At 49.1% G+C, this 19,686-nt stretch overlaps 10 protein-coding genes across 10 annotated transcripts; 5 read left to right on the top strand and 5 right to left on the bottom strand.

The window, feature by feature from the left end:
- Window positions 1-1,374: 1,374 nt before the first annotated feature.
- Window positions 1,375-2,182, top strand: M437DRAFT_63777 (RraA-like protein; the record flags this gene model as incomplete). Its single annotated transcript, XM_041024305.1, has 3 exons — window positions 1,375-1,434; window positions 1,500-1,841; window positions 1,898-2,182. The coding sequence occupies 3 exons, from the start codon at window positions 1,375-1,377 to the stop codon at window positions 2,180-2,182; spliced, it is 687 nt and encodes a 228-aa protein (XP_040882154.1).
- Window positions 2,183-2,318: 136 nt separating this feature from the next.
- M437DRAFT_63776 (norsolorinic acid reductase) lies at window positions 2,319-3,583 on the bottom strand (the record flags this gene model as incomplete). The annotated part of the gene is made up of 3 exons (XM_041024304.1): window positions 2,319-3,180; window positions 3,238-3,405; window positions 3,459-3,583. 3 exons carry the CDS (start codon window positions 3,581-3,583, stop codon window positions 2,319-2,321), a joined length of 1,155 nt encoding a protein of 384 aa, XP_040882153.1.
- Window positions 3,584-4,069: 486 nt separating this feature from the next.
- On the bottom strand, window positions 4,070-5,648 carry M437DRAFT_42654 (uncharacterized protein; the record flags this gene model as incomplete). Its single annotated transcript, XM_041020615.1, has 6 exons — window positions 4,070-4,438; window positions 4,504-4,532; window positions 4,585-4,651; window positions 4,702-4,828; window positions 4,885-5,154; window positions 5,425-5,648. 6 exons carry the CDS (start codon window positions 5,646-5,648, stop codon window positions 4,070-4,072), a joined length of 1,086 nt encoding a protein of 361 aa, XP_040882152.1.
- Window positions 5,649-6,547: 899 nt separating this feature from the next.
- Window positions 6,548-7,570, top strand: M437DRAFT_41957 (short chain dehydrogenase; the record flags this gene model as incomplete). The annotated part of the gene is made up of 2 exons (XM_041020482.1): window positions 6,548-6,650; window positions 6,714-7,570. 2 exons carry the CDS (start codon window positions 6,548-6,550, stop codon window positions 7,568-7,570), a joined length of 960 nt encoding a protein of 319 aa, XP_040882151.1.
- A 387-nt stretch (window positions 7,571-7,957) lies between these two features.
- Window positions 7,958-9,390, top strand: M437DRAFT_63773 (uncharacterized protein; the record flags this gene model as incomplete). The annotated part of the gene is made up of 2 exons (XM_041024303.1): window positions 7,958-8,107; window positions 8,188-9,390. The coding sequence occupies 2 exons, from the start codon at window positions 7,958-7,960 to the stop codon at window positions 9,388-9,390; spliced, it is 1,353 nt and encodes a 450-aa protein (XP_040882150.1).
- A 367-nt stretch (window positions 9,391-9,757) lies between these two features.
- On the bottom strand, window positions 9,758-10,084 carry M437DRAFT_82102 (uncharacterized protein; the record flags this gene model as incomplete). Its single annotated transcript, XM_041027685.1, has 1 exon — window positions 9,758-10,084. One exon carries the CDS (start codon window positions 10,082-10,084, stop codon window positions 9,758-9,760), a length of 327 nt encoding a protein of 108 aa, XP_040882149.1.
- A 610-nt stretch (window positions 10,085-10,694) lies between these two features.
- On the top strand, window positions 10,695-11,099 carry M437DRAFT_42746 (uncharacterized protein; the record flags this gene model as incomplete). Its single annotated transcript, XM_041020626.1, has 1 exon — window positions 10,695-11,099. A coding segment is annotated over one exon (405 nt), but the record flags the coding sequence as incomplete, so codon positions are not given.
- A 1,985-nt stretch (window positions 11,100-13,084) lies between these two features.
- On the top strand, window positions 13,085-14,803 carry M437DRAFT_73067 (bifunctional 6-phosphofructo-2-kinase/fructose-2,6-bisphosphate 2-phosphatase; the record flags this gene model as incomplete). Its single annotated transcript, XM_041025964.1, has 2 exons — window positions 13,085-13,195; window positions 13,496-14,803. 2 exons carry the CDS (start codon window positions 13,085-13,087, stop codon window positions 14,801-14,803), a joined length of 1,419 nt encoding a protein of 472 aa, XP_040882147.1.
- A 534-nt stretch (window positions 14,804-15,337) lies between these two features.
- On the bottom strand, window positions 15,338-16,143 carry M437DRAFT_82100 (uncharacterized protein; the record flags this gene model as incomplete). The annotated part of the gene is made up of 4 exons (XM_041027684.1): window positions 15,338-15,411; window positions 15,471-15,698; window positions 15,746-16,036; window positions 16,089-16,143. The coding sequence occupies 4 exons, from the start codon at window positions 16,141-16,143 to the stop codon at window positions 15,338-15,340; spliced, it is 648 nt and encodes a 215-aa protein (XP_040882146.1).
- Window positions 16,144-17,369: 1,226 nt separating this feature from the next.
- Window positions 17,370-18,330, bottom strand: M437DRAFT_14306 (Arabinanase/levansucrase/invertase; the record flags this gene model as incomplete). The annotated part of the gene is made up of 2 exons (XM_041018758.1): window positions 17,370-18,008; window positions 18,067-18,330. Coding segments are annotated over 2 exons (903 nt in total), but the record flags the coding sequence as incomplete, so codon positions are not given.
- Window positions 18,331-19,686: the final 1,356 nt, after the last annotated feature.

The raw sequence follows: 19,686 nt of genomic DNA, 5'->3' as shown, positions 1-19,686 counted from the left end.
CCTGTCGCCAACCTGGGCCGTCTGTTTTTTTGTCGCTTCTAGAGCTGTTGTCCCAGCTCGCCCCCATCCTCGTTTGGTGTTGCCCGGTCTCCTTTCTCGTTACTCCCCTCGTGTCGGCGTTCTTCATTCATTTCGCATCCTCCTCGCGCCTTGCCCAGGTTACGTCTGCTACACCTTGTCATCTTATTCATCGTTTGCGCTACGCGCAATGCCCCATCTTTCTTCTCTTATTCGCCCCATGGCTTGCCGCTTCGCTTCTACGGTGTACAGGCGGGCCATGGCGCCGCGCACCCCTTATACCTTCGTTACCCTCACTCCCAGGAGTGTTGTATTCGCGGAAGGCGGCATTGCTTCTGGCGTGCTCGACCTGGGTCGATTGTCGCTAACTCGCGTTCGCGCGTATGAAAACTTGGACTTTCAGACCAGTTGCGACCTGGATCCGATGCCCTTTGCCTGATAAGGGCCTGGGGAAGTTTGGATCTGGGTTGTGGCAACCAGACTGTCGCCACTATATCTCAGAGCCGGAAGGTATACCTTGTCCTAGCCGGATGTCCCTGATCACGATAAGGGTATCCAATGGTGGTCCTCTGAATATCGGGAGCGGCAGCACAGTGGGGAGATAAGACAAAACGCAACGTGAACTTCTCAGGGATTGCTGTAATGGCCTGTCCTTGGGGAGGGAGCACCTTGATGGTAGTTTTGTCATTTTCAGTCCCTCTCATCTTGCCCTGGTGAGACGGGAGCTCGTATGTTGGCCGGATGCTACGCGATGCTTGCGTTGCTTAGCAATACCGAAATACGAGGCTGGTGGGAAGTACGTGGCTTCTCTGCTGGTGGACAGTCGGCATAATCTTTGGAACCTTTGGATGAATTCTCTTTCGGGAGTTCACCTGATATCTTTTTCATCGTCGTACTGGCTTCTCAGCCGGGCGTCGGAGAAGTCGTTTCCATACGTCTCAACGAGACAGTGCATGTCATATGATTTGACACCTCACCGTCTCGCTACTTTGTCTTTTGTGACATCGAAGATTTTTCGTCCAACCTAAATTCGCGTTTGCCTTTCTCAGCTGCGCCTCCATCGGCACGAAACATATGTACCTTCAATCAGTCTTTCTTGTATGCCTGACATTGAGCATCCCACAACTGTTACCTACGAACATGGCTCTGTTGTTACGAGGAGACGTAAGACGTTCGCAAGCTGTTGTTGGGAGAGAAGCCGTTCGTGCGGAGAAGACATGGCAGTAGCACGTATTCTCTTGTGCAAAAATCATGAGACGATATCAACCTCGGATCAATCAACCATCCAAATCATCTTTTGACATTCATCAACAACATACATATCCATTCTTCAATATCAAGTGCCACTCTGCGATAATGCCTCCGTCAGTGCCTGCCCACATCTTCAATGCGCTCAAACGCTTCACCTCGTGCGATGTATGTCAAGGGCTTCCCTTCTAATCATCATTACTACACAAGCAAGCAATACTCACACATCCCAGGTCGGTGACGCCCTCGTTAAATTGAACGTCACCTACGGCGGCTACCTACACGGTCTCAAAATGTTCTCTCCCCACCAACAAGCCGGAACCACAAAACTATTCGGACCTGCATATACAGTACAGATGGTCGATGCCAACGACACTACCTCTCCCAAACCCTCCCAACACTTCGTAGATGGGATTGAACAAGGGCAAGTTGTGTTTATCTCCCAGCCCAAAGGATTTTACTCAGCTTGTTGGGGAGGCTTGATGTCGACGCGAGCGAAATATCTGGGTGCGCAAGGTGTGGTTGTGGATGGCAATTTCAGAGATCTGAATGAGCATCGTGAGATGGAATTTCCAGTCAGTATCTCAAGGAAACACTACGAGTTACTCGGTGCTAACAAACACAAAAACAGGTCTTCGGTAAAGGCACTTCAGCACTGGGCTCCAACACTTTCACCCGAGCTTCTGGTCTCAATGTTCCTGTACAATTTACTTCAGAAACGCAGCAAAGACCATTGACTATTCATCCTGGAGACCTCATACTTGCAGATCTGGATGGAGTAGTTGTTGTGCCTGTCGAACATGCGGAGAAGTGTTTGGAAATCTGTGAGAAGAGATTTGAGATTGATGAGAAGACTATGGCTGCGTTGAAGGAGGGCGAACCTATGGGTGCCACATTGGCTCGTTTGAGAAAGTGATTTGTTCTCTTGAGATCATCGTTATCATTTAGTCTATAAGTGAAGTCTCAAGCTATCTTCCATTTGAATTCATTAATTAATTGATTAATCGAATTTCGAAAATTCAGCTCTTTGCAAGGGGATACAGAATATACTATCACACCTCAGAGCGAGCTGGGACAGGCTGCTGCTTGGGAGGTTGATCTATGTGAGCAGAAATTCCAGTAAGTCTAACATCTGCCGCAGTGTTGTTCGTGACATCAAACTTGTCAGCAAAGATGAAAGTCATGGGGAATCCGGGATCGAATGATGATGCGGCCTCAATCTCTTTCAGATCTTCCTGCGTGAGCTTGATACTCAACGCCTCGACGTTAGCCTTGAGGTGTTCGACCTTGCGTTGACCAACGATAGGGAACACATTTGGAGTCTTGTGCATGACGTAGGCAAGAGCAATTCCATGCATGGTAGCCTTGTGCTTCTCGGCGACTTTCTCGAGCGCATCTGAAATGGCATTGTCTTGCTCGCTGGACTGCGAAGCACGAGCTGAGCCTTCGTGCTCCTTGCTGCGAGCTTCCTTGGTCTTAAATTTGCCCTGACCCAGAGGGCCCCAAGGTGCGAGTGCCATGCCTTGATCGTAGCACATCGGGATTATCTCTCTTTCCATGTCTCTGTAGGCGGCGTTCCATTTGCCTTGGTAGACTGAGAAAGGACGCAGACCGTGAGCGCGGGCGTAGTCGTTAGCCTTGACTACAACCCAGGCGGGTGTATCCGAGACTCCCAGATAGAGAACCTTGCCAGCGGTGATCAACGCGTTGAGACCGTGCATGACTTCCTCAACACTGGTGGTAAAGTCCCACCAATGCACGTACAGCAGATCAATGTAGTCAGTGCGAAGCTTCTTCAGAGAACGGTTGACAGAGATGTGCATGGACTTGAACGAGTTGCCGACAAAGTTGGACTGGAGAGGCTCAGCATCGCGAGCATGGTAGCGGTATCCGGTGGTGTATTTGGTAGCAATGCTGTGATATTGGTAAGTCTGCTGATCGACTTTGCAGGAGAGTTGTGGGGATACATACACCATCTGATCACGATTTCCCTTCTTTTCCATCCATTCACCAAGCCACTCCTCAGACTCCTCGCATTGGTATGCATTAGCAGTATCGATGAAGTTACCCCCGAGGTCGAAGAAAGCATCAAGAACTTCAAAGCTGGTCTTCTTGTCACATTCTCCCATGAACTCTTTCCTGCGGGCGAATCAGTATGTTTTGAGTCGGGTTGTACTAGTAAACAAACTTACCATCCATTGCCGAAGTTCATGGCACCGAGGCACAATGGTGAGCATTTGATGCCGGCAGAGGGTGCCAGCACTCTGTGGTAGCCGAGAAGGCTCTTGGGCTTAGGTGCAGGGTCGAAGAAAGCCATTGTGAGTATGGTTCTCAGTTTGATATAGAGCAACAAGCTTGGGACAATCTGGAATGTTAAGGTTGGGAAGCAGCTCTACTTGTAGTTTCGTTCGTTGACCAAAAGAGTGCAATGACGTCCGCGGATGAGCGCGGGGTTAGGAGGTAACCTTACGCAACGGACTTATGAGAACTTAACTCCTACTGAACACGTTCAATGAAATGAGTCTCCACCACAATGGCAACCTATTGGAATGCTTCGGCCGTAGCTTTGGATGTGAAAGGTGAAGCCCTCGAGATGTGGTGGTTGATAAGCGTTTTGAACCTTATCGACGCCGAACTTAACCCCACCACGTCTATTATAGGGCCTGAACTGCTTCTCTTGCTGCATGAGTCGATATTGCAGCCAATCATCTAACACTTGTTCATGGATCAGGACTGCTGAGCTTCAGATGAGATGCAGGATTAATTGCTAGAGACGTCCATTTGGGCAAGTTCCGGATAGGTATCATCGCACTTCTATTGGCCTTCCAAGATCCTTCAATGGAACCTGCGACTCATACGAGCCTCTCCCACTCCTGTTCTGCTCTTTACCGTCCTCGAGACTATCGGAGTGAAAATCGCTGTCCGCATCTCCGACATAAACTTGGACTTCTGTCTGGCGAGAGATGCCTTGGATGTCTTTTCGCTGTGCCTTGTCAAGCTGGGTATGACCAATCACTGCAGTGTTCTGTGGGCCAATGTTCATGTCATCGTCGCCGTGTAGGGTACGTGTATGATGTGATCGTGATTGCTCGGGGAATGGCGTGTGAGAGGACGATTTCGGCTTGACGTCGTTTTCGGATGATCGCGCGACTTTGACTATCATATCTGCCATCTGTATCGAAGAATGTCAGTATCGGTCCCCTGAAGTAGTCGAAGAAGAATGAATGAATAACATACAGACATCTCTATGTTGAGCTTTACCATGTCTATAAAGGAATGTTAGCCATCAGCTTGAGCAAGGTTGTTGGTTTTACTTACATGCAACCGGATGAAATTGCACAAAAAGTAAATGATTTCTCAAGGACATCAGTCCAATAAGCATAAGCTGAAAATACGTTAGTATCGGACATGCTACGCGACATGTCCAGAACATACATCCATTGCGACCGACACCAGACCCAAGCGAGTATAATACCCGATCAGGGGTTTGTACTTTTTAAGACCATGATATTTGACAAGTCGTGCCCGCACGACGTAGACGAAATACCAATTCAGGTAAGCACTGGAAGGCTATCAGCAGATGCCACCCACGCTGCGGGCAATATTAAGCAGGCTTACTCGACAAGCATAATCAAGACTTTCGATAGACGATCCCAGTACTTGTTGATGTTTACGAAGGTCTGGTTCGCCGGAGGTATCATGTGGCTCGGAATGAAGATGCAAAAGACGGCAATATTGATGCATGAGATGATGACGGCTGTTGCGATCTTGAGTTTGGTCGCAGTCGGTTTTCGTTCTGCGATGAGGGCGATTCGATTGATGATGATCTGCATCAGAAGTTGAACTTCGAACGCGTAGAAGACAAGGATGAAGAAGAGAAGGACTGGGCTGTGTCTATCGTTAGTACGTTTCAAGCTTGGCTGATTACTATAAGACAGGTTGCGACTATCCATCCGATCTCTGGTCTGCACAGTGTCGACGGTAGTTGAAACAGCTGAGATGCTGTGGAAGATCGCTGACAAGAGATTTGCCAAAGCTTTGCCTGCATCAACGATTTGTAGATCCGTGTGCTACGGCGCCATCGCAGATGGTCGGCCATTGAAGAGAAGATATCCGGAGGTCTCGTGTGTAGCATCAGGAAGCAAACATGGTACTCACGTAGTCTTCACAACATCCTTGAGGTAGAGCCACGTCATGATTCCAAGGATCAGGTTTGCCAAAATCTCTCCCCATAGCATGTAAATGTACGCGCTCCGAGCAGGAGCTCTGTTAGCCTTCGTCTGCTTATAGGCGCGAACTACAGTCAAGTATCCGAAGCCAAGAGAGAATCCAGCAGCGGCCGCCGCAAGTTGCAAGTCTCCAGATGTCGTCTCGCTCGCCATGGCGGTTGATGAAAGTGAAAGTGCCAGCTCACGAGAGCTGATTCAAGAAAGAACTGCACTCGAGCTCGGCAACAAACAAGGGTGTGAATGCTTCATCATATCAAGCGGCTAGTCAAGATCGTGCACTGTGCACAGAGGCAAGTTGAAATGCTGTCCCACATCATCGCCGCTCGTGTGGTCCAAGCACTGAAAGCTGTGAGCCTCGATCTGGGAGACTCATGATGCGGACAAACGGCAGAGCGGTGCTTGTAACAGTCGAGCGAGGATCTGAATCCTAATAGGCATGATATACAGACTTCTCGTGTGTCGTCGCTGGATCTGAGACAGCAATCGTGGACGCACCACCTACCCGGTCAAAAGTCCCGTATACTTGATAGTGCGATGCAGAGAAGGTCCACTACCGAGTCATACACGTTAGAGAACCCGGTGGCCTGAATGTTCCGCAGTGGGTCTCGTATATCAGACACGGCTATGACCACATTTTATTGTTCGAATTTCGTTTGGAGCATCTGGAAGGTATCACTGCGGTGTCAAGCTGTTAACGCGTCGCACCTATTCTGAAACCTTCATCCAGCCCTACAGCACTAGAACAGGGTTTCGCCAAAAGATCGTCTATAATGGCTGGGCCGATATAGCCGCACCAATAAGATCTAGATCAGCGTGAGCGACCGCAGAGATAATGAACGTCTTTTTGGTAGGTCGTTGTTCGTTTAGTTGTGATGTTGAGTCAACATTCATGCTCTGGTCCGAGGAGAGACGTGAATCTGGAGGGAAAGCGCAACACCCCGCGTTCCACCTTGCCTCGGTCCTGCGAGCTTGCTACACCAGTACATGCTATATGACCTTAGCTCTAGAACCCGAAATGAAAACAATCACGACGTTCTGATCAATTCACCAACATGTCCTTGAGATCATACACAAAACCTGTGGCCCTGGTGGTCGGGGCATCCCGGGGCATGGGCCGACAGATAGCAATTAGTTTAGCTGAAGAAGGTTATACAGGTAAGATTAATATCAGAGCATCTATCTATAGCCAGGAAAGAGTTTACTGATGGTGGACAAAAGTCGTCGTTGCAGCAAAGACAACCTCAGATCCGGAAAAGCTGGCTTCGTTTCCACCAGATCCAAATTCATCTCAAAGCACCATCAACACAGTCGTGAAGGAGATACACTTGCTGGGAGGAACTGCAGTGGCCATGAAAGTAGATACCCGTTCGCCAGAGTCAGTAAACGCACTGTTTACCAGGGTGTCGTTTGAGCTCGGCCGTCTCGATGTTCTGGTTTACAACTCTGGAGCCATATGGTGGTCTTCAGTGGCCAAGACGCCGGTCAAGCGATTCAAGCTCATGCAGGAAGTCAACATCGAAGGTTTATATGCCAGCATTCAAGCCTCATTCCCTCTTTTTGAGAAGGGTAATTGGAAAGGCCGAGTTGTTGTGGTCTGTCCGCCAATCTATAGCCGCTTCTTCAGAGGCAAGGCTGCATATGCTGTTGGAAAGGTAGGAATGAGTGTTCTGGTCAAAGGACTGTCCATGGATTGGATTCGGGAAAGCAAGACTGGTATGGCAATCACTGGTATCTGGCCTGCAGTAGCTATCGAAAGTGCTGCAACTCAAGGCGCTGTTGCGGCAGAAATGGATAGAAGCAGCGATCTCAGGAAAGCCACTGTGTTCTCGGATGCCATCCTAGCCATACTTGGTTCTCCTACGGCTGAGGTGAATGGGCTACTGACCACAGATGAAGACTTCCTCCGAGACTCCAAAGGTGTGACTGATTTTGGCAAATACAGTTTCGTACCTGGGTCTACCCCAAGAAGAATCATGCCCAAAACTTTTCCAGATCTGACTGTCGAGGAGCAGGATGACGAAGGTGTTAGAACGGATAGTACGATATTGCGTGCTCGGCGTCAATCGAAGCTCTAGTTTTCTACAATGTTAGGTCAAGCTTGTCGGTCAGTGGGACCAATAGCTTTTGCTAATTCTGTCTACAAGAAATGATAACTAGAGTTACATCATAAACATAGGGGGATGGAACGAAGAAGCGAGACTTCTTCAAGGGCGAGCCGCCTCCTTGCGCGCGTCGTTACCTACAGATTGTTGGGCAGGTAGTCTGCATAATCACCCTCTTGCATAATCAGGGTATGCAGCCAACCAAACCCGTTACCCAGGCGGCAGTAAATAGCCTGGCGCTAATACCCTTGATGTGAAAACAATCTGTAGCACAACATCTTTTTTCGGGAACGCATCTGCTCTGTTACAACTCTCCATTCGAACAATTTTTCTTTCGAACCGAAACACCCTGCAACAATCATGAATCAGTTTGTTGCTAGATTTTCTACCTGTTCGGCAGAGGACTGCAAGGCTCCTGGTGTGAGAGGCATGTTTTGTCACACTTGCAAGCAGCATCTATGTGCCCGAGATCTGCGACCAGTGTATCACACATGCGCATCAGCTGTCGAGGTATTCCTCTCCTTCTATGTTTGCTGGCGATTTTCTGTTTTTGATTCTGTTTCCTTTTCTTTGGCTAACTATGCTGATAGCTGAGTGAAGAAGAATGGGTGGCCCGAGTTGAAGACGAAATATCACAACTTGTCGATCAAATCAATGTTCCAGAGCTGGAGAAGAGGGCATCGATTCTCAAGGGGGATGTCGCATGCTACTTCAATCCCAGCAACTACCATGACGCGATGCTGGGGAATGCTAATTATCACGCCTGGTTGATCTTTGATGATGGAGACAGATGGCTTGTACGTACTCCAAGGACAGTGTTCTACGACATTCCACAAGACATGGTCGAGTATTTCATCGCAAGCGAATTTGCGACGCTAAAGTTCTTGGAGCCTACCAAAGTGCCTGCTCCTAAGGCTTTTGGATTTGGGCTTGCTTCTGATGAGAACAATGCTGTTGGCGTGAGCTATTTGCTCATGGAATGCCTTCCTGGCAAGCCTTTCGACAGTGACCTCCTAGGAGCGAAACCTCAGCAACGACAAAGCATCCTCGCACAATTTGCGGAGATATTGATCGAAATCTCAAAACTTCCCGTTCCGGCAGCAGGGTCGCTGGTTTCCAGAGATGGCCAAACCAGTGTGTCCAAGATAGCGAGCAACCGCTTTGTTCATCTCGATCTATCCGGACCTTTCTTCACTACGTCTGACTACTTCGCCGCTATATCTGATCAATACCTCGATCTGGTTGCCGATGGTCAGGTACACCCCCAATACCCTACTGAAGCATTTGCATTCTACTTGTTAGCACGCAGAGAAGCTCGGGCCTTCGAACGGTCGACTACCGTCAGTCCAGAAGAATTCTTCCTCAAGCATGTCGATGATAAAGGGGATCACCTGCTGCTCAACGATCAAGGCATCATCACAGGCATCATAGACTGGCAGTTTGCTCGTTTCGTCCCTGCTATCGAAGCATTCGGTCCCTCCTACCTCACCGCCAACCTTGGATGGCTGTACTCGAGTAACACCGGAATCACTACTCTAGACAAGCAGCTTGCGGCAGAACTACGTCAACGAGGCGCAGGCAACCTCGCCGGATACATGGAGAGCCACGAGATTGCAAGACGCTTCCATCATGGTCTTGGTCAGGATGTTACGAAGTCGGAGGCACGCGAAATGCTGGAGGCCTGGCGAAAAATCCTCCAGGAGGTCATACCGTCGGATCTAGACTTGTGGATGGCTGGAATCTGTGATAAGGACCCGCGTTGGGAGAAGGTACTACGACTTTCACAGTCTTGATTGTAAGGATGACTTCAGGCCGACAGACGAATCAAGATTATCTGCTCTCCAGGGTTGCTCAACGAGCATGGGCTAGCGACCCTCTTGGTTGAGTTCTAAGACAAGAATCATTCCAAGGACCGATCTAACTGTCGAGGAGCAGGATGACGAAGATGTTAGAATCGACTACACGGTACCGCGTGCTAAACGCCATTCGGAGCTCTAGCCTTTTGCAATGTCAGGTCGAGGTCGTTGGATGGTGATAAGATGCTGATCGCTTTCATCGATTCTGTTCACCCGTACGTTGCTCGCATGTAGGATGGTTGCGAGAAATGAGAGTCGTGATCGCTTCATGCGCGTAGAGAGAGGAACGCTTCGATCTTAAGGCTCAGCCTGTATCACCTTCATCACCATCCTCGTCGTCGTCATTCTCCTCGTTCTCCTCGTTTATCTTCTCGATAGCAGCCTTATGAACGGGGCTTGCGAGTACGGCCTTGATTATCGACAAGCCTTTCTCCTTTTCCAGATCGATATACCAGTCATAAAAGTAGAGTAAATAGCGTTTGTGACAGGCTTGTTCCAGGGTCTTCCAAGTTAGTTGCAGGTTGACCAAGATCTCGGTTGGATATTCGCGCCAACCAGATTCGTCTTCAATCAAATCAATTATCGCCGAGAGAATCTCGGGAGGCAGCTTGCTCAGGCTGTTGTTCGTCATAATTGAGAGTTCATCTGTACCGATCGCTTGCAAGAGGCATTCCTGTCAAATGGTCTATTCGTCACGTCGTGAAGCAGAATGGCGGTGCGAGGCAGAATCGAGGCGTCTACCTAGAATCCGCGAACGCTCGAATGGAACTGCTCAGTACACCATTGTCGATAAAATGATACCGACCACTAGTAAAAAGTGATGATCACGTTTGGTTGTCATGACTAGAGTAGCACAAGAAAAGGCGAGTTGCAGTCTGGTGTGTTCATAGGAGAATACACGAAGCTTTGACCACTTTCAACCTGGCAGGCAAGTTGGTGCTCACAGGCAGCCTGTCCTACACGTAGATCTCCACCTCATCGTCTGTGACCATCCACTCATCAAACACGCGTGCTGATGTAGTCGCACTTTTCCGCTCAAACCCATTGCACATCCAAGGAAGCCTGTTTGCAACAGCGAATTTGTCGTCTCACGAGTCGCAGCAGCACGAATCAAACTACTCGACCACACACCGTTAACGGGTGCAGGCTTCGACAAACATGTTCGAGGTAAATTCCCCAATTGCTTGAGAAGCAATCATCAACGCTCGATCTGCCCAAGCTCATCGCAAGATTTGCTGCACATACAGACACGGCATGCGGCAGACCGCTATCACCTCCGCCTTCATCGGGCGCGCTCAGTGATCCTTACAAACACCGAGTTGGTCGAGATTCGCGCTGCTCAACGCACTTTCGAGGGCGCATATATCCGCACCTCATTAGGTCAATTCAGCTTTGCACTTGTGGTTCTCAAGATCTTTACAGCCGAGTTTTATTCTATCGGGGCTTTGTTTGCGATTTATGGCGCGGGTGTGCTGGGAGTCAGCGCCTTCAGAAGAATGCAAGGAAACAGGCAGTTCTTTTCTGAAGTTGGTGAGGATGGGCTGAGGAGGAAGAAGTTCAGAACAAGCGGTAATGTTGTGGTTGTCTTGACGGCATTGAGTGTTGCTAGTTATATATGTTTGCTAGTGCTCACTCTGAGATTATGATGAGAGCGGTTCTCGGTTTACTGGCTTCGGGATTATGAATAATCAGAACAGCAGCTGGTTTGATAGAGCATATTTTATGATGTATGAATGATGTTCACATGACCGGATCTGACTGAATCCTGATATTGTTGATCGACGACATGGTCTGCGAGTATCGGAGTTCTCGTGTTCATGGCTACCGTCACTTCCTTCGGAACCCCTTTGGTCGTCCGCTGCAATTGCTGTGTTCATATCTTGTCGGATATACATCAGGGGTGTACTGTACCTTACTACTACTAATGAGGCAGAAGACCAGCTGAAAAGTGGTTGACAATGGATGCTCTTTCTCCTCACGATGACTACAGAATGACTACGAACGAGAAATACATGTCCATTATTGCTACTCTGCCTCAAGCGTACTAACAAAGATGGAAGATAAGTGCATACTGAAATAGAACACACACAAGGCGCTCAGTGTTACTGTATGCATGGAAGTGATGAAGCAAATATTGGCTGAGCTTTGATGGGCAAGGCAGGGCGCGCTTTGGCGGGGTCCGAAGGCGGAGTGCCGATAGTAACACTTGCGGAGACAGCCTGAAGGATCATGAGGAGATCAGATTGGCATGAGCGAACAGAGATACGGAAAGTAAGGAGCTGATGGGTTATCTGGGTAGGCCAATGGGTTGACGCAAGACGACAAGGACGATAGCAATTTCGTGTTTTTCATCTCAACAAGTTTGGGTGGGCGAGACGCAGCGTCGGTCGGCGTGGGAGGCATCCGCAGTTCGATTGGCTCCCCCTTGTTGATATGTATTGTTCTGACGCCGGCAGCCTTGGGGAAAGGAAGGAAGAAGGCAACGGTCTATTCGGGCCTCTTCTGTGTCGTCGCATGTGTTATCATCGGGTCAGCTGCTGCCCTCAAGGACCAAACTTGATTTTTCAATCGACCGTCTCCTGACTTCAGCGACTTCTTCGGCGCATTTCTAGCACGCTTGATTTCATAACCAAACCACCACCAAGCTGAGCTCGTGATCAACCAGGGCGCGCCAGGAACTGGTACTTTTGTACTGGATCTCTTTTGGCGAACCGTGGAAAAAACAGAAGATACTGCAAGTCTGCAACACGTTCTGCGAGAGAACCTTATTGCAAGCGCGGCCTTTGAAGTTATTTATGCTTCACGCGCCAACACAGTCATAATTATTCAGGCTGGTCACACAAAGTCGAGGCTCGTCTCATCAACTTTCAATCATCGCTCATCGACATCTCACGCAATTCTCTTCTTCTTCCTCTTCCTTCGACCAAGGCGCACCGACCATTACCTACATTTTATACATATTCGACAGTCAAGGCTTCGCCTATCAGGATCGAGGCTCAGGCCGTTTTCGGAGTTAGTCAGCTTAAACGAGTACGACTCGTGTACTTTTGACAGGGCGCCGCGATAGGAGGCAGCCAGAAGCAGCTCGGTCCGTAAAGCGTCATAGGCCGTCGAAATTCTGGACCCTCTTTTTCTCATTATGCCACTCATCTGCGAGCCAAGTGAAATCCTGGCAGCTTCTTCCACCTCGTCTACCCTCCCTTTCCACATCCGTCGCCAGAGCCAGCAGAGCGACATTGCAAAGTCTGTGATGATGAGCAACGCACAGGATCAGCATCGCCGCAGCATTGACGAGAACACTCACAAGGACCTGAAGTCCAGTCTCAACACCAGCCTGGGCAGCTCGGCCAACAAGAATGGCTCTCAGACTCCAGAAATCCAACCCTTCCGCCCTGCACCTTCAAACCGCACAGCATCCGCCGTTGGCGCCACCAACACTGGCGCCTCAAACGACACTCCTGATGGCACTGCTCCGAACAGCCCTAGATTGTTGCCGGTAAGGCAAAACTCAGGTTCAAGCACCCCGCGCGTCCGCCCGACAACCCTCGATATTCCTGGCCTCACAAAATCAAAAGTCTCACCCGACGGCAGAATCGCCAAAAGAGATGTCGGTGCCAAGCTGGTCATCGTCATGGTTGGCTTGCCTGCTCGCGGAAAGAGTTACATCACAAAGAAGCTTGCACGCTACATGAACTGGCTACAGCATGATACACGCATTTTCAACGTAGGAGAAAGACGTCGTGTCGCTGCTGGTGGTCCGAACACTCTTGAGAAGACGAGAAGCCGCACACACCGTCCTTCCTTCCTCCCAAACGAACATCGCCCAAGTCTGGCCAGTCTCAATGGCATTGTCGACGCAGCAACACACATTGGTCCATCTGGCCTTGCCGCACAAATTCAGGCACACAGCGATAAGCATGAAGACAAAGACAGCCAATCACGCAGACTCACAATGCCAACCATCCAGCTCCCGCCAGCTTCCGAAGATGACGGAGTCCCTGAGACCGCTGATGATGGTACAGACGGCGTTGAGCTGACCAAGGTGTCGACTCCTGAGATGCCTGACGCTGAATCAATGGACCAATCTGCCAGCTTCTTCGACCCTTCAAATAAGAGAGCCGCCTTGATCCGTGAACAATGCGCCATGGATACACTAGACGAACTTCTTGACTACATTCTCGAGGGCAATGGATCCGTTGGTATTCTTGACGCGACGAACAGCACCCTCGAGCGCAGAAAAGTTATCATGAAGAAGATTCGTGAAAGAGCTGGTGCTGAGCTGAACGTTTTGTTCCTCGAAAGTCGCTGCGTTGACGAAAACTTGCTCGAGTCCAACATGCGCTTGAAGCTTTCAGGTCCCGACTACAAGGACCAAGATCCCGTCACTGCTCTTGAGGATTTCAAGAAGCGTGTCGCTATCTACGAAAAGGCCTACGTGCCGCTCGGCGAGTACGAGGAGAAGAACAATATGCCCTACATTCAGATGATCGATGTTGGTCGCAAGGTCATCTCGCATCAGATTCGTGGTTTCCTCTCTGCACAAGCCAACTACTATCTCCTCAACTTCAACCTTGCGCCACGTATGATTTGGATCACACGTCACGGTCTATCCATGGACAATGTCTCTGGCAAAATTGGTGGTGACTCGGACCTCAGTGATGAGGGCACTCAGTACGCCAAAACTCTTACCAAATTTATTGAGCACGCACGCAGAGAGTGGGACATGAAGCAGCTCCACAAGCTCACTCACTCTCACTTCCCTCCCCAGCCTGGTGACACCACTCCTCCCAACCCTCACTACCAACCCAACGATAACAACGAGCTTCCTCAAAAGTCTTTCTGTGTTTGGACTTCTATGCTCAAGCGTAGCATCCAGACGGCACAGTTCTTCGACGACGAGGAGTACGACTCGAAACAGATGCGCATGTTGGATGAGCTCAATGCCGGTATTATGGAAGGTCTCACCTACTCGTCCATCGCCGAAGCTCACCCTGCCGAGTATGCTCTTCGCAAGAAGGACAAGCTGCACTACCGCTACCCCGGCCCTGGTGGTGAGGGCTACCTCGACATCATCAATCGCCTGCGTCCTGTGATCGTCGAGCTCGAGCGCATGGAAGATCACTGCTTGCTTGTCGGACACCGCAGTGTCGCTCGTGTTCTGCTGGCATACTTCCGCGGCTTGAAGAGGGAAGAGGTTGCCGATTTGGATGTGCCCATCGGTATGCTATACTGCCTCGAGCCCAAGCCCTATGGCGTGGACTTCAAAGCGTACAAGTGGGACAAGAAGACCGAATGGTTCTACGAGCAGCCCAACTTCCAACTCAAGCGCGCAGAGGACGATATGCAATGAATCTAAGGGGGATGAACGATGAAGCTTTTTCTTACCTTTCCTTTTCTTTTTCTTGTATGATGACAATTTCTATCTCTTTGGGCAGGCAAGCGGAGTTTCAGAAGGCTGGGAACTACAAACAGGGCGTTTTCTGCATGTGATTCTTCTTCCAGGCTACATGGGCATTGCGAGCGACAATATGGGTGGTTACCGAGTGTGGACGATTGTGCTTTTAGAGGATTCGGTGATGAATGATTCCTGCCTCCCAAGCGATTTTTTTTCTTTCTTCCTTGGTCATCTTCGAGTATCATGTGCCAGTTTTTCGCCGTCGGTGCCGGTGTTTATGCTAGATCATACGTCGACAATTATTCACTCGTGCAATGCCAGCATCAGTATGTCTCCAACAAACCGTTGTCTTCCTTCTCATCAATGCATTGCTGATCATCATCGCTTTTGCTCAAAGCTTCCCTTGCCTCGGTCCCAACCTTGTGCGCTCCCAGTGCCATGATGAAGATCCTGTCCAAGTATCCCGACCCAGATACAAAATTCGATGATCTAAGCGTCTTGCCAGCGAGCAAAACGAGCTTCCGCAATACAAGCTGACAAGTTGTTCCAAGCATCCTTACGGTCTTGCATAACAGTCCTTCGGTCAGTATATGCATACTCTGCAAGCCCACAGGTAAATCACTCTCTGCTCGCACCAAGGCAATCAATTCGCGACATCTAGCTTGCAAATCAAGAAACTCGGAACTGGCTTCCAGCATACGACTTGCGCAATCAGAGATATCGAGAACTCTGGTTTGGTCCTCGGTCATATTGAATCTGCTTGAGTAGGTTCTTTTGGTGAGTCTTCTGGCGTGGTTGGCTGCTAGCAACACTGAAGGTGGGTGATCTCTTCTTTCGTCTAGGAAGTGCACTGGGTATGTCAGCATTGTGTGACAAAAGCGGTGAATTTACACTTACTACTTTGTGGATCTACCGTACCGCCGTTGGTGATCTTGTCGTGTTGGATCATTAAGTGGTGACCCACGAGTTGTAATTCAGCGATGGAATCTGCAAACATGATGTCCAAGGTCTTGAGAGTTTCTAGACATTTGACCTTGTTGAGGAGGAGGAGTTCGCTGTGTCGCCATTGGGCTTTTTCATCCACCGCGGCTCTGATATCTTTCATGGGTCGTACATATTCTGGCGAGAGGGCGAGTACGTATTGGTTCTTCGAGTCCAGTGTGTGAGGAGAGGTTGATGAGTTGAGGTCTGTAGAAATTGTAAGTTGTCAAGGTCATGACAAGATGTGATGGCGGCTTACTGCATATACTGCGTACAATAGCAGTGATCTTTCTCAGTAAAGACAATTTGAACATGGATTGTGGTATGTATACTGAACAGTAGAACCACAACGAGATTGAAGACAGCAAGAAGATAACTAGACCAGCGGTTATCCACATTGCTCAGGAGATGTGCTTACTTTGTTTTCCTTCGTCGAGACTTACATCAAGACCTTTATATGCATACAGTAGGAGAGAACATGTTAGATCATCAAGACAGCTCTAGAAAGTATCAAGACACATGTCTCTGCTCAGAAGCTATATTTGGATATGAAAAACTGGCTGCATTGTTCCAAGCACTTTCTTCGATTAGGAAGTTTTGATCAGAAACAGAAGTATCATGTCGACGAGACCTGAGTTTGCCATATCATCTCTATCGCGAAGTCAAGCAATTGGCATGATGTGTTTAGCGAGATGAGACACGGCAGTGACCCTGAAAGTCAGTTGAGGTTCGCGCCAGCCGCCAGGAAAAAATTTACCTCGACCAAATTTTTCTTTTACCTTTGTCTTCTAGTTTTCTTATCTTTCGCGCAACACAAAGCCTCTGTTTCTGCCGCATAGCACAAACATGTCTCAGAGTCCTCAACGCTGGTTCTGATTACAATAGCTGCGCCTCTCCAACAACGAGAACGGCGCTCTTTTGCGTATCAGGATTCACTCTAGTGAGGGCTTCATATTGTCAAATTGTGGTTCTTCCCACAACCAGCACCAAGATCTCAAGTCTTGGCGTTTCTCCTAGGCGCTTTGGCGGAGTGGTTAACGCGATGCCCTGCTATCTTCTCTTCGAGATATCGGTAGGCATTTCCTTCGGGAGCGTGTGTTCGAATCACACAGGCGTCGAGCTTTTTGCACTTTCTCAATGTATCTAGCATGTATGATGTGTTTATCTTTTGCTGGGAAGGTGTACAAAAAGCAGGGGGTGGAGTTTGGTGGTGTTATGGTGAGATTTTTGGCAAGTGAAAATGGCTCGGCGTGGAAGCTTCGACACCAAGCTTTGGGCCTTTGGGTCCTGCTTTTTGTCTCTTGCATCGCTGCCTCGAGTATAGTTGTTTTGTTACCTTCAAGAATACTGACGTTTGTTGTCTTCTGTGTCGACGGTTTGTATTTGCATGAGCGCGAAAGGTTTGTTATTGCTGGCGAGAATGCAGTATAAAGTACTTTACATAAGTCCAATCGTGCCATCGTGTCCAAACCCAAAATTGTCATCAATCATATCTCAGTCATAAATCGTAGGTCGTCAAATTGTCCGTCTCCATCTAGAGGGTAACAGTGTTACCGTCAATGTTGAGCATGCCAGTATACATAAATCTGCGTCCATCATCCTGCAGTCCGTGGAAAGCAACATGAGTCGCATCTAAAGAGGCATCCAGTCCACCTCTTCCGCCTCCCACAAGACTTCCTCCGCGAACAAAATCTGCAGTGGGAGAGTTGCTTGTTGCGTAGAGTGTATCGTAGCTGTCTGTGCTGTAGCAATGAGAGCTGAACATCAGAATGTACGTGCTCCCTCTTCTGATCATCGCGGGAGCCTCGATATCGGGACCATCTGAAGCTTGTAGGTTCATAATGTTGGATGGACTTCCTTGTTTGCTGATGCCGTCTGCGCCAACCTTCTGAATCATGATAGGTGTATTCATGATAGGAGCGACGCCATTGTTGCATACGCCTCCATTACCTCGGGCGTTGCCGTCAATCTTGTAAGTGATGTACCAGGTTCCATCTGCATCTCTGAAACCAGATGCATCAATGGCGCCGCCCTGGTCAACAGGACAGTACCATGGATTGGGAGATGGGCTGTAAGGGCCTTCTACATTGGAGCTGGTAGCAGTGCCGATGCAGTGATAGTTGCCATTACCACCAGTGTTTGTAGTGGCACTAAAGTACATGACGAAGGACCCATCATCCTGTTGATACGTTAGTTGACTTGACTCAAGCTAAACAGGATGTGTTTCGTTAACTTACCAGGTGCAAAACATCAGGAGCCCAAACCAGAGGATTGCTTTGGTTGACCCAGCCAGGCAAGTTTGGCAAGGCATCCTGACCCTCATGAAGGGACCAAGAGTTGAAATCGGATGAAGAAGCAACTTGGATGTGGATGTTCTTGTAGTCATAGAGTGACTGGGTACCGAACGCGAACCATTGATTGTTGACGCTGACAATCGATAGATCAGGAAAGTCAGTGGTGATAACAGGACCACTAGTTGAGCGCCTATCAACTGGAGCTGCGGAGCATAGTAGTGCCGTTGCCAGCAGGGTAAAGGTTGTGCTCAACATTAGAGAAAAGTTCAATGTAGGAATAGATGCTGGGTATGTGTATAACACAGAGATGAATCTTGTAAGGATAAAAATATTGTGTAGAGGCAAGGATGGTCAAGGATATGTTCGAACCAGCATCATCAAGGACTCAACGACATTTATACCATTTGACCCGCTCTGGATTTCTCTTACCATAGACTTACCACATCGATATTCATTGCTCACATCACGTATTGCTGCCAACCTAGGCTGGCAATAACAACACACGGCCGTAGTGATGTGCAATCACTTGACCAACAACATACTTCCTTCACAGCCGCCATCGTCATCTTGGCGTTCTTGCATCTGTATACCTCAACTGTAACGAGTAAGGGGCTATGCAACGTGAGCAAAAGCCCTTCTGTTCATTCCTGACAGGTAATTTTCTTCTGTGGTATGACGTCGAAAGTATTCGGTGATTGTGACCACGGCTGCAGGCACACCCGTTAACCCTGTGTCCTTTTCTTGAGCTGCAGCGACGTTTGAGGAACAAGATTGTAGCTATGTGCTGTAACTACAACGCGCTGACTGGTTGATTGCTAGAATGGCTGACAAAGCCAAGGCGCTGGGCACTTATTGCTCCCCGTACCAGAGGAATGTCCAACGGCCAAGAGGTGTAGTTGATCTACTGAGCGATCATCTGAAGAAAGACTCGGGACGAGATCTTGTTGATCTCAATTTCGTGTTTGAGGGCGAACGTTATTCTGATCGTTAAGGTTATGCGGCGCGCGCAGTTGGCATGCGCAGGGTGCCGAGCGGAAGATCACCAACATGCCCAGAGGCTTGGATGTTGGGCTTGCACCAAGTGGTACCGAAATAGCATGATCTCGCTGCTTATTCGTTCTTTGAAAAGCGCCATGTGTATAGCGTCAGACGGATTGTGTTGCCATGTCAGAGTTGCTTCAAATAGGAGTCTGAAGAGTGTGCGCCTTGCTCTAGAACGGTAGGCCCTCGAACGCCGGCAAAGCACTGCCGTCCAGGCAATGGCAGCCTTTCACGCATGTGGCGCCTCGGGCTCGCTCGCTCGACAGCGACGATTGTCCACAAGGCTCGTGCAGCTGACAGAGCTACTCGCACGTAAGGAAATAACACAGACACGAACCGGTGATACAGGCACGAGATCAGCTCGAGAGAGATCGTTCTATGATCGACGAGGAGCGGTGGAAGACAAATCGGAATGTGGGGTCCCCACGTCATGGTGCACGTTGTTCCTCCATCTTTCATACGCGAACACTTCACGTGTATTGATGTAAATGTGCGGTGAGATGGGGTAGCACTGCAGCGTAG

Source organism: Aureobasidium melanogenum, assembly GCF_000721775.1.
Source record: "Aureobasidium melanogenum CBS 110374 unplaced genomic scaffold scaffold_4, whole genome shotgun sequence".
Classification (NCBI taxonomy): Eukaryota; Fungi; Ascomycota; class Dothideomycetes; order Dothideales; family Saccotheciaceae; genus Aureobasidium; species Aureobasidium melanogenum.
The sequence above is the reverse complement of the archived record's forward strand: the minus strand, read 5'-3'. Positions and strand labels throughout refer to the sequence as shown.